The sequence below is a fragment of the Prionailurus viverrinus genome, chromosome A1 (assembly GCF_022837055.1).
Source record: "Prionailurus viverrinus isolate Anna chromosome A1, UM_Priviv_1.0, whole genome shotgun sequence".
In the NCBI taxonomy this organism is placed as follows: domain Eukaryota; kingdom Metazoa; phylum Chordata; class Mammalia; order Carnivora; family Felidae; genus Prionailurus; species Prionailurus viverrinus.
The window spans coordinates 16,400,107-16,413,102 of NC_062561.1; the positions used below are offsets into that span (position 1 = coordinate 16,400,107).

Consider the following 12,996-nt stretch of genomic DNA (forward strand, 5'->3'; position numbering starts at 1 on the left):
GCGCAGCATTTTTAAGTTTATAATCCCTGTTTAATCATTTAGTCGAGATGTTTTTGTCGAGCATCATATGCTGTGTGTCAGAGCCTATGTTCGGCACTAAGAATATGAGAGACTGAAACAGCCCCCTTCCCTTATAATCCAGAGAGAGTAGACAAGAGCAAGTAAGGCCACAAACAACCAGCAATTGCAATTCTGAAAAGAGCAGAAATTAGGGTACCAAGAGACAATGTGTTAGCTCCCCAAGCCTCGGCTGCTGGGTCCAGGAGAGGCCTGTGTCAGGTGGGGCTCCTGCTAAAGTAACAGTGACTGCCCTCACTGGAGGAAATGGGTTTGGAGGAAAAACTCTTAGTTACTCAGACAGTGTCTTAGATGTGGTAGCTGTGCAAACAAAAGGACACCAAACATAACCAGGAAAAACGAAAGGCTAAAAATGCAAAACCATCCAACAAGAAATACAAATATATTTAAATACACAATAAAAAAAAACTAATACTAACATGCTGTGTTCTTACCCCTATTGTTCCAAAACTTTCAGGCTTTCTTCTCATCTTTTTCTTGCACAGGTGTGTCCATATCCATTTGATCAGGTACCAGAGAGACTTGGGGCTCGGGATGACATTGAAGGGAGTGGGCAGAGTACCTCCTTCTTCGAAATAACTCATCCAAAGCTTTGTTCGAGCAAACTTCCATTCTATATCTGCATGGTCCTGAATGGGAGAATATGACAACTACTGACAGGTTTCTTAATTACTAAGGTGAGATAAACCTCACAGGGAGCCTGTAACCTGACTTGGAGCAGCTCTTGTAATATTAATTAAATTGCTTATAGAAACAAGACTGACTCCTCGAGGTAGTCATCTAAACATTTCAGATGATGGTTTACCCTGGTAAAGAGTCACAGCAGTCTTGTCAGTTTTTATCCTTCCTTCTTCCATGAAACAGACGTCTAAAAGAATTCCATGTTAAAGAGCCTGCAGTGATCAGTTACGACTTGAAGACGAATTTTCATTTCCTGCACTGCAGGCATACATTAGCCCAAGTGCACTAGATTCTGACCACAAATAGACCTTCATATCTTCCCTGAGGCCTTGAATCCCGGTCTAGGTCAGTGTCACCTTCATGGATGCTCATGGCTTAGCCTTCCGGTGTTTCCAGGAAAAGTCTTAGTTGGTGTGTTTCTATGTGAATTATTCTTGTCCACCTTTAGGCAACAGGCACAAATTCAGAGAGAAGCTCCTCTAACAAATGTAGAATGGGGCCTCTGACATGGCACCAAACCCTGACATAGCCTTGTCCAAATGGCACCAGACAGGACTGTGATTAGTGGCTGTTTGCAACCCTTCATAATTTATTAATCATTCCACTTTATTAACCTCCTAGAAAAAATCAGAACATTTGTGGCAATTAGAGATAGGGCAGCCAGTCCCCTCTTAAATTAGCCACAAATCTGATTGAAGCAGAAAATCTGGGAAGTAGGAGGTGGTAGAAACTAGGCATATCAAAATAGTTCATTTTAACCCATTGATATTGTAAGGAAGAACTCAGATTTTAGAGTGGGAGAGTCACATTAGACCATGCTTCATTCTAATATTCTTAAATGGTTGTGTGCTAATGAATGCATGTGTTGCATATACATTTCTACCCTGAGCAATAGAGATTTTCATCTAAACACTGGACAGATTGTGCTTTCAACAGGATCAGCATATCCAGAAACTGTGTGGCATTCACTGTGTGCTTTGCAAATGTTTGACTGGAGGGACTGATCAATAGACAGAAGCACAGAAGCTCCGGTTTCACCCCCCTATCCTCTCCTCTTCCTCTCCTCGAGTTCTCTTTCTGTTTCTTTCTAAACAAGCTTATAGATCCTGCATTAATGAAGAAAAGTATATATTGTTTGCTGTAGTCATGGAGGATGGGAGTCAAGATAATTAGCTTAAGCTAATAAAAAGATAGTCACTTTGATAAAGAGTTGGCCTGTGAGTAAATTCTGCTCCTTCTGATTCTTCAGGAGTCACAAATTAAGGATTATGCTAACCTCATTATGTTCTCTTATTGCTATCACAAAGCAGACTTCCTGGGGTGCCTATGTGGCTCAGTTGGTTAAGCGTGCAATTCTTGGTTTTGGCTCAGGTCATGATCTCATGTTTCTTGAGTTCAGGCCCTGAATCTGGCTCTGTGCTGACAGTGCGGAGCCTGCTTGGGATTCTGTCTCTCTCTCTCTCTCTCTCTCTCTCTCTCTCTCTCTCTCTCTCTCTTTCTCTCTCTCTCTGCCTCTCCCCTGCTGGCTCTCTATCTCACAAAAATAAATAAATAAACTTAAAAAAAAAGGTAAACTCTTTCTTTGTTCTTGGTTTGGGATTCTGAGAGGGTCTACAACAAATTCTATGGTAGAAAAACTAGAAGTGAAATGTTATATGTTGGTGATGACCCAAACCACCTCTGTTATCCAAGTGAAAATCAAATAGTTGGCATGTTCTTGCTCCAAGGAGGCATTATGCACAGGATTATGGGAGCTACACCTGTCTCAGGTTATCAATGCCTGCTCTCTTCTTAAGTAGTTTTAGAGTTTAAGCTAAGCAAAAGCAGAGCTTCGAAGATCATTCTCACCTCTTTAAAATCATCTAGAAAGATAAACCCTAAAAGCAGTAAAAACAAAAAAAGTCATACTATCCTTAAGTAATATTCTCTTCTTGATGAAATCAATCCGTTTGATATTTTATAGGATATAAATTGTATATACAGCTTCTCTGTATATAGCTTGATAATTAGAGTCTTTCTAATTTTTTTTAGAAGGGTGGTCTGAAAAATAGAATCTACGTTTTGCAAATACACTGACCAGAATAATACAGAACTTCTAAGGAAATACATAGGGACTATCTTAAAAAATCCTCACTTGCAAGATGCTTAAGTGAAGCCCCATAATTTGGATATTCACCTGCAAATCCTAGGACCTAGGTATACCCAGCACTAATACTTTGTTTATGAATCAGAAAATAAAAATCACCTATTTTTATGTTTTATGTAGTTTTTCATCTGTGACAGGTATCTTGCCCCACAGAGACAGTTTCAGTAAAATTCAGAATGCTGTTTCTCAAAGTAACAATAATAACACTCTGGCGGTTTAGAAATAGATTCAAAGATGCAATATAATGGTAGTTATTTAAGGAGAAAATTATGGTTATAAATTATTCTTATAAAATGCTATTTGAGTCCGACTTCAGCCAGGTCACGATCTCACGGTCCGTGAGTTCGAGCCCCGCGTCGGGCTCTGGGCTGATGGCTCAGAGCCTGGAGCCTGTTTCCGATTCTGTGTCTCCCTCTCTCTCTGCCCCTCCCCCGTTCATGCTCTGTCTCTCTCTGTCCCAAAAATAAATAAAAACGTTGAAAAAAAAATTTTTAAAAAAATGCTATTTGATTCAGGTATAAATATGAAAGACTTAAGTGTATTTCATTCCAATATGGGTTTGTTTAGTTGCTATTGCTAATGGCCACCGGCATGTACGTAAGTTCAAGAGGATAAAGAACTTTGTCTTTCTCATTCATTGTTGTATTTTTAGTTCCTAGAATAGTACTTGGTAATAGAATAAGTTCTCAATAAGAATTTGCTGAATGAATGAATGAAAAGTAAACTAAATTGTTTAGATTCTAGAGTTTCAAATAAACATATATGGTATTGTGTGCTCTGCTGTAGAATTCAGGGTTACCCATACCTGCTTTTTCTGGATTTAAGAAACCAAAAATACTGTAGATTTTCCCCTCAGACTCTCCTCTAGGCTAGCTTTTGTATCTTGCCAGGCTGGCATAAGTTTGTTTATACCAAGATTGTAGGTTAAATGGACAGAGACAATGCAAAGTCCAAAGGGTGCTACACAGAGATGAGCCACTTGTACGTAATTCATACTTCCCTTGTGCTTTCATAGCCAATGACTGCCTAGCAAGACAGATTTACTTTATTTTATAATCATCCATAATACGACAAAACTAGATTAGTTTGTAGCTAAATATGGTATAATACTGTTTAGAAACTTCCAATTAACCATTTATATTATAATTCTGTTCTGTCCCATCAATAGCCAATTACAGGCTGTATTCCTTATGATAAATAAGATAGAGTGTGGCTAGGAACAACACATTCTAGGGGGGGAATATTGAATTAAAATAAAGTTATTCAACTTACAGCAATGAGTTGGTACGAATTATTCATCATAGCTATTAACATGTTGAGTAGGACCACCAGAGAGATGACATTGTATGTCCCAAACATCGTGGCACCAACAAACTCAGTGAATTCATGCTGTGCTTTGACATTGGTCACATATAAATTGATGAGCCCAAATATTGACCAAAATAGGGACTGGAGTGTCTCAAATAACCTGTAATAAAGATAAAATGACACTAATAGCTATATTAATAGAACAATTATACAATAAGGTATAACAATAGAACTTGATTCCTATTATGTATATTTGCTTAATTAAAGAATAAACTTGGGGCGCCTGGGTGGCGCAGTCGGTTAAGCGTCCGACTTCAGCCAGGTCACGATCTCGCGGTCCGTGAGTTCGAGCCCCGCGTCAGGCTCTGGGCTGATGGCTCAGAGCCTGGAGCCTGTTTCTGATTCTGTGTCTCCCTCTCTCTCTGCCCCTCCCCCATTCATGCTCTGTCTCTCTCTGTCCCAAAAATAAATAAACGTTAAAAAAAAAAAAAAAATTTAAAGAATAAACTTAATAAAAAGTATTGAAAAATTACTAAATTAAATTTAATAAAAATTAAAGAAAGTTGTTTCCATCATATAGTACAAGTAGTATACTTAATTTTCCTAGTTTTACCTAATTTTCCCAAGAGCTTTGAAAGCTGTTTAATATCCTAGAGCAGGGACAACAAATCTGACCCTCAGACTGTTTCTGTATGGCTCCTGAGTTAAGAATGGCTTTTGCTTTTCAAATGGCTGGGAAAAAGAAATTCAGAAGAGCTACTTTGTGTCATGTGAAAATTTTATAAATTCACATTTCAATGTCCAAGGATCAATAAAGTTTTATTGATACACAGCCATGCTCATTTATTGATGGATTGTCTATGTTTGTTTTTTGTGTTGAAATGGCACAGGTGAGTAGTTGCAATAGAGAACATATGGCCCACATAGTTAAAATATTTGCTATCTTTTTCATAGAAAGCTTGCTAACCAGTGTCTTAGGGCATTGAGTGATGCCAATAAATGATCAATAAATGATATATCCTCAAGCTGAGTCTTTGAAAAATATCAATTCTGATTTTGCTTTTCAGTTGTAGAAGGATTGAAAATAATGTTATCACTGGATTTCCACAATTATAATTAAAATTGGGTATAGTGAATCCTGTAAGATGTCAAGTGTCAGCATGCTCAGATAATAAAATGTGCTATTTTTTTCTATTTCAGGGAACATTTAATTCATCCCTGTCAATGAATGAACTCTAAGTAAGGTTTCCTTAACTTAGTCCAAGAAGCAGGATAAAATGAAAAGTGTCTGAACCTAAATGAGGGAGTGTTGGTTTCAGTAGGATGGTTGTAACATCTTAATATAATGTAATAAAAGATAATGGAACTTTTAAACTCTTTGACAAATGGCTAAAATAAGACCCTAGTCATATTATGTTGTAAAAATGAAAGCAAAAACTAGTCTCATATCTGGCCTGGTGACTAAGAAGATAGGATGTCAGGGGTCAAGTGACCCAAGGAAAGCCAATTCATATGAGGCCAGGGGTTAACGGCCTGGATTGACATGAAAAAGGTAACCCTACACTATCAGATTTCCTCTCTATGAAAATTTATCTTAGCAATATTAACAGAATGAGGTAGTTGCCAAAGGGGGCTGAAATGACAGAAGTTATGATGGAGACTCAGGGCCATTGGAATTATGCAAAGCCAAAGGTTTGAGACAGCACAAACTAAGGGACAAAGAACTGAAGATAAATAAATAAGCCATGTAATAATTAAACACTGAAGAAAATATGCACAGAGTAGGTGACTCATGTTAGCACCGGTTTTCGCAGTCAATGATCTTGTGGTCCAGTTCTTTGTCATCTCCTGCCCTTCCTGAAGCCTTGCGTTCTGCCCTTGCTAAGATCAACCCTTGTTCCGAGGATCAAAGGGCTATAACTCTGTACATGGCTCTTGGACCAAATCCCTGTACTTGCAACCATCCATGAGTTTCTGGTCTGTGTAACTAGAAGAATCTAAGGATATCCTAATTGACATTCAGGGTTTCTTTTCTCAAATTTATTTGCTTTTTTTTTCTTAAAAGTAAATAATTTCACTTTTTTAATTTATATAATTAAGTTTTAATTATAGGATATGAAATGTAATTATGTATTGATTTATTTTGCTATAGCTATTCAACAATGGAGCAAATTATCATAAAATGATAAGGAGACGGATCTGATCCATCTCAGTCAGACTTTGTCTTGCCAGCAGGGATGTGCATGTGAGGAGGTGGCCATGTATTCTTCAAGGGCAACCTACATGTCAGGTGCTAACACTATCAGGGCAAGTTTAATCTAATTCATTGGCCCTAGGCAAAAGCTACTCTTAAGTTATTCTTTGAAAACTTCCTCAGGAAGTACGTAAATTTGACCCAAGGCCATAAGTTCCTTATTTTTAGTAACTTTAAGGACAGTTTCTAAAATTAATTACTGTGTCATTTGGGTTCAGTGTGAAATAACTTTGTCCTTTCTTTCTAAATGGTGTATATTCTCACTGTGAATATACAAATGTAATTCAGATGGTTTTCCCCTGACATCAGTAGCAGTTCAGAGACAGAACTAGAAATTACATAATGTAAGTGCTATAATAAATTATATAAAATGCCACATAAATCCCATATCAGTTGCTTTTTTAAATGTTCAGATAGAAACAGTGATGTAGAATAAATGGATGGTTATGGTTGAATAATACTGATTTGCTTCTGTCTAAGAAATACTAATTATTAGAGAATATTAGCAAACCCTTTGACAAAACATTTATTTAGATTTTTAATTAGACTTTGAAAAGAAGAAGATTAAAAATAAGACATTTTGTGATTAATTCTGGATTTAGTCCCTGTTTTTCTTTTCTTCAGTGAAATGAATCAGAAGTGAGATTTGCAGAATAGTTCCACTTATCCAAAATATATACACTTGACCTCAGTTGTAGCAGTTTCTTACTTGACACATCCCCAAAGGCAAGGGAATTAAAAGCAAAAATGAACTACTGGGACCTTATGAAGGTAAAAAGCTTCTGCACAGCAAAGGAAACAACCAAAAAAAACTAAAAGGCAATCAATGGAATGGGAAAAGATATTTGCAAATGACATATCGGACAAAGGGCTAGTATCCAAAATCTATAGAGTTCATCAAACTCCACAGCCGAAAAACAAATAACCCAGTGAAGAAATGGGCAGAAAACATGAATAGACACTTCTCTAAAGAAGACATCTGGATGGCCAACAGGCACATGAAAAGATGCTCAATGTTGCTCCTCATCAGGGAAATACAAATCAAAACCACACTCAGATATCACCTCACACCAGTCAGAGTGGCCAAAATGAACAAATCAGGAGACTATAGATGCCAGAGAGGATGTGGAGAAATGGGAACCCTCTTGCACTGTTGGTGGGAGTGCAAACTGGTACAGCCACTCTGGAAAACAGTGTGGAGGTTCCTCAAAAAATTAAAAATAGACCTACCCTATGATCCAGCAATAGCACTGCTAGGAATTTACCCAAGGGATACAGGAGTACTGATGCATAGGGGCACTTGTACCCCAATGTTTATAGCAGCACTCTCAACAATAGCCAAATTGTGGAAAGAGCCTAAATGTCCATCAACTGATGAATGGATAAAGAAATTGTGGTTTCTATACACAATGAAGTACTAAGTGGCAATGAGAAAGAATGAGATATGGCCCTTTGTAGCAACGTGGGTGGAAGTGGAGAGTGTGATGCTAAGTGAAATAAGCCATACAGAGAAAGATACCATATGTTTTCACCCTTATGTGGATCCTGAGAAACTTAACAGAAACCCATGGGGGAGGGGAAGGAAAAAAAAAAGGAGGTTAGAGTGGGAGAGAGCCAAAGCATAAGAGACTGTTACAAACTGAGAACAAACTGAGGGTTGATGGGGGGTGGGAGGGAGGGGAGGGTGGGTGATGGGTATTGAGGAGGGCACCTTTTGGGATGAGCACTGGGTGTTGTATGGAAACCAACTTGACAATAAATTTCATATATTGAAAAATATATATACACTTATAGATTAATTAAGCCATAGTATCAAGACCTTGGTGTTTCTTATTTATATTTTTGTGTAATTATTCTTTTATTATATGGATTAAAAAAAAGAATCTAAGTTAACATTTTAAAGCCACTGCTTCTAGAAATGTTCCCACAATTAGTGATTCCCAAGACTATTGATGGCAAGATTACCCACTGATTGAAAAGTCTTTAGCTGCATTACCTCTCAGACTTCCTTTATATAACAACTATTTTACTAATTCTTTGGTGAGATAAGAACAGAAAGGTTTGGAATGTAATGCCACACTTAATAAAATAATACTTAGCATAATGTCCTAGTTGACGAAAGCCTGGCAATTTCTATGGTTGATGCTATAACACTGCTTTCCTAAAGATAACATTTTTGCCTCTTGCTCTTTAAAGGTATTTCTCAATTGCTACTTTAAAAAATTAGCTCGTTCTCCAGTTAGATACTTACAACTAGAGAGAAAGAACAAGTAAAAAGGTAATGTACTCCACAGTTGAGGTTTCCCTCTATCCTTTGAAATAAAAACAATGAGGAAACATAAATTAATATAAGACACATCTGAATATTTTAGTCTTCATTTATAAGGAATAATGTAATATTAAAACAAATAATGTATGGGCTCAGTTGCCCAGTTCCAATTTTGAGGAATATATATGAAAGGAGTTTTTTTTAATGAGACAATATCTGTCCCAAACCCATTCCTCTCTCCTCATAGGAGAGTCCCTTAACAAGAGACTATTAATTTCAAATTGTATGTAGAATAATTTCAGTGACTAAATAATTTGGTTTTCTTTAGTATCATATAGTTCTTCCCATGTTAAAGAGAAAACAGCCAGGAAGCTTGAAAAGAGCAGAAAAAAGTGTCCATTTGCTGGTGGGGAAATGAACAGAGAGACATAGAAGACACAGACTAGTCTGTCCAAAGGGCAGCTGAACTTATAGATCTTGGGAAGAGAGATCTGTGCTGGTGATAGGAACATAGGAGTCCTCATCTCTCAGATATATAGGGCTACATCCATAAGCACAGATGAGTTTTCACAAAGGTTCTGTAATATGGTCTGAGGATGGTCACTAAGGAAAGATCTTTATTTATTTATTTATTATTTAAATTTCTTTTTAACGTTTATTCATTTTTGAGAGACAGAGCACGAGTAGGGAAGGGGCATAGACAGAAAGGGAGACGCAGAATCCGAAGTAGGCTCCAGCCTCTGAGTGGTCAGCACAGAGCCCGACACGGGGCTCGAACTCACAGACCACGAGATCATGACCTGAGCCAAAGTCAGATGCTTAACTGACTGAGCCACCCAAGCGCCCCAGCAAGATGACTATTTAAAAGCAGTGACTGCGATATAATTTTCAGAGAACAGTGAAAAAATTAGAGGAGTAAGAGATGAAGTGTAAAGACATATTGGTGTTGAAATTAAAGAGGGCAAGATTTCAAAAGCAAACGTGTTAACAGGGTCACACGATGCAGAAACATTAAATAAACTTTAAAGAGATAAGTGTTCCTTGACCGTGGGGATATGGAGGCTCTAGGCATTTTCTAGAGTAGTGTTAGTGGACTGATGGAAGCAGCAGCCAAATTGCAGTTGGATGAAGAACGAATAAGAAGAAAACAAGGTGTCTTGTTCAGGCTTCCTTGAAGGGTTATTTGGCTAAAGGGAGGAGAGAGACAGGAGTGGAAACTAATGGGAAACACAGGGCTCAGAGTCTCAGCATACATTTGCACCCTGAATGGAAGGAGTAATAGAGAGGAACCGTGTGAGATACAGGTAGGAGATCTCCTGATAATGATAAACAGATGTAACATACCTAGCATTTTTTAAAATCTGATTCTATGGCAGGCACTGTATTAGGTACTCTACATGAAGTATTAGGTTTCTTAATCCTCAAATGGAATAAGATCTCTGAAATAGTGGATAGTAAAAAAAAAAACACGTTGAAATTTATGGAGTATTATAAATTATAAAAAGAAGTGTATAGAAGTTAGAAAATTGAAGACCAACCAAAGAAAAGAAATAAGATATAGAACAGGAGCCCCAAGGGTATTGCTAGACATCCTCTCACAATGACTGACACCAGTTATGTTGAAATAGAGTCATCAGAGACAGGTCCCTTATACCTGCCTAGGATATTCTCTACATTCTAGTGCATTCTAATACTAAGAGTTAATTGCTGTAATTTTTAGTTGTTGAATAATCTGTTGCTTGTAGGTTTACATTCTATTATCTGGAGAAAAAAATTCAGGTGGAATACCTGGTTTACTTGGGCTGAATGATTAGGACCTATAATATTTGAGATATGCAATTATCTGTTGCTTTTCATGATAATAAAGGACACCATTTACACTAAAATAATACACAATCCAAGCAGTTCAATACCTTTGCTTCAAGAATACTAGACATTTTGCCTCAGACTTCCATAGCAATGGAACTTCTTGGACAGATCTTAAAATTAGTTCATAATATGTAAAATCATTTACCATGAAAGCGCTAATAGGTCAGTGTGATTCTTGGGAACTTAGGGATCATAAATCAGATGTCTGAGAAGGGGCTGGATCATGGAACAAAAGCTGTTCCCTGAATTAAACACAACCTGGGAGGTCAGTCAGTTCTAGGTGCTGTGTGGAAGTTCCTCCTGGAAGACAAAGCTTGGAATCAGAAGGTTATGGCAACCTAGGGAGATGGGGCGGTCTTGGCAAGCAGTTTGCATTGGGGCACACGGTACGAAGTAACAACGGAGTTGTGAAAGCGATGGCGAGCAGAAGGGCTCTCCAGCAGAAATCCAGAGACAGACAGCAGACAGTATCCAAGACGTTTGTTAGAGGCTGAATTTTGGTCCTTGAAGGGGGTTGGTGGGATCTGATTGTTGTAACTCCCTACTCTCAGTTGCCAGGAGCAAATTACCAAGTCAGGGGGCACAACAGAGTGGGGAAAGATCTCAGATGTAAAAATTGAGACATAATTCAGGGCCATGCTAGTCACAAGGACATTGCTACAAGGGGTTTCATTGAATCCCTCGCCTCCAGGGTCAGAAAAAGGCATGAGGAAGATAAAAAGGCTGAATAAACTGGTCAGCCTGGGCAGCTGCTGTCAAAGAGCAGAAGAATCAAGGCTGGGAGCAAGGGAAGCTGGGATGACCTTTTGTTTTCTCTGTGACTCATGGTTTGTATCAAATCTATTTCAGAAAGGATCTGAGGAAGTTAAGGCTGAGATTAAACTTGTATGTGCAAAGAAGCAGATGTTGATTAATTAAAATGGAGTTTTAATATTGGGATCAAAGACAAAACAGATACAGAATTGAATCAACAAGAATATTTTAGCCATCAGGGACTTAGTTTATATGAAGTTGTTGAGTTCTTTTCCTACTTGAGAAATGACTACTCTCTTATTTTACATAAAATTCTATAATGGCCTGTGAATAGGGTCTGATCTATAGTCCCGTATGAAGTAACCATGTATTCGCTGGTAGTTCCTGTGTAAAGGGAAAGGACCTAGGTGTCTTCATTCCCCTGCCAATGAACTCTTTGGCACAGTTGTGTGGTGGTCATAGTGGGAAGGAAATGGGCACAGGCATGGAGAGGTGTATTCCGTAAGGACTGTGTGAGCATCAGACATGGGGGCATGGGTCTGTGCTATCAGCAAACCTGCCTGAGATCAGCAAGAGGTTGACACTGAATGAGGCCTGTGGCTCATCAGGCGTCAAGGCACAGAGAGTTCTGTGTGCATAAGGATGGCAGCCCAGGTTAGCCTGGGGTTCCTATTTTGGATCATTTCTACATGCCCACATTTTTTATGTAGGGAATTAGAGAATGAAAGAACAAGCAAAGGGACTTTCATATCTGGAAAACACAGAGGAAAGCTCGAAAAGTACTTGGATTTTCTCACAAGATTGGTTTTACTTATATTCTGTCTTTTAATGTGCTTGTAAGATGCCACTAGGGCAGAGGTTTCCTCTTATTACACATTTTAAAACCAAATATACAGATTTCCTTTATATGAGGTCACTTAAAAGGCCATTTTACTAAGACTTAAAATAAATGTAATGGAGATATATATATATATATATATATATATATATATATATATATATTTAATGCCAGAGGGATCCATTTGTATTCAAAACCATGTTAATTCTGTTTTCTGTATTAAGCACAGTTTCCTTTGCAACCACTTGTCATTGTTCAAATTCATAATGTAATACACTCTACATTCCGCACAGCGTTACCAATAAAAGTGTCTGTTCGACTTACGTTGAAAATGCATTGTTCTGCTTTTCACATCGTATGCCTTTACAGCTTAACCCTTTTGTTTCTTCATAATAGAAATACAATTGATTTAGGCCATTTGCAAATGCTAGCAACACAAGGCAGTATATGAATAGGAACTTCAAAATGTCCAGGAGCATTCTTCCCAGAGATATTTGCAGAGGCCCCAGGTGAGAATTTGCAGTAAACAGTGAGATCAGGCGCAGGGAACTGAAGATGTTTGCGATGGCAAATAAAGCTTCAGCCACTAGAGTGGGATGCCACATGTCCCAAGATTCTCGTGGATTCAGAGCACTGTACTGGAGAGAAAAGAAAAAGTAAAACAAACTCATATGTATATGACTGTGTCAAGTTCAGGCCAGAATGCTTTTTCAGGTAGATCTAGCATCGTGGCCTATTGCCCTTCACAGCGGCTGATATCCTCCACGATGGTGGCAGCAATATTCATCTACACAAAAATA

General features: G+C 38.0%; 1 protein-coding gene across 5 annotated transcripts in view; it reads right to left on the minus strand.

The window, feature by feature from the left end:
* Nucleotides 1-12,996, minus strand: part of TRPC4 (transient receptor potential cation channel subfamily C member 4) — a 204,574-nt gene that overhangs the window by 21,675 nt on the left and 169,903 nt on the right. For all 5 annotated transcript variants that reach the window (XM_047869354.1, XM_047869347.1, XM_047869374.1 and 2 more), the window contains 3 exons: nucleotides 12,521-12,834; nucleotides 4,178-4,373; nucleotides 513-707 (listed from right to left, as the gene is read on the minus strand). In XM_047869354.1, the coding sequence (XP_047725310.1) occupies nucleotides 513-707; nucleotides 4,178-4,373; nucleotides 12,521-12,834 (705 nt within the window). The remainder of the gene's footprint in view (nucleotides 1-512; nucleotides 708-4,177; nucleotides 4,374-12,520; nucleotides 12,835-12,996) is intronic.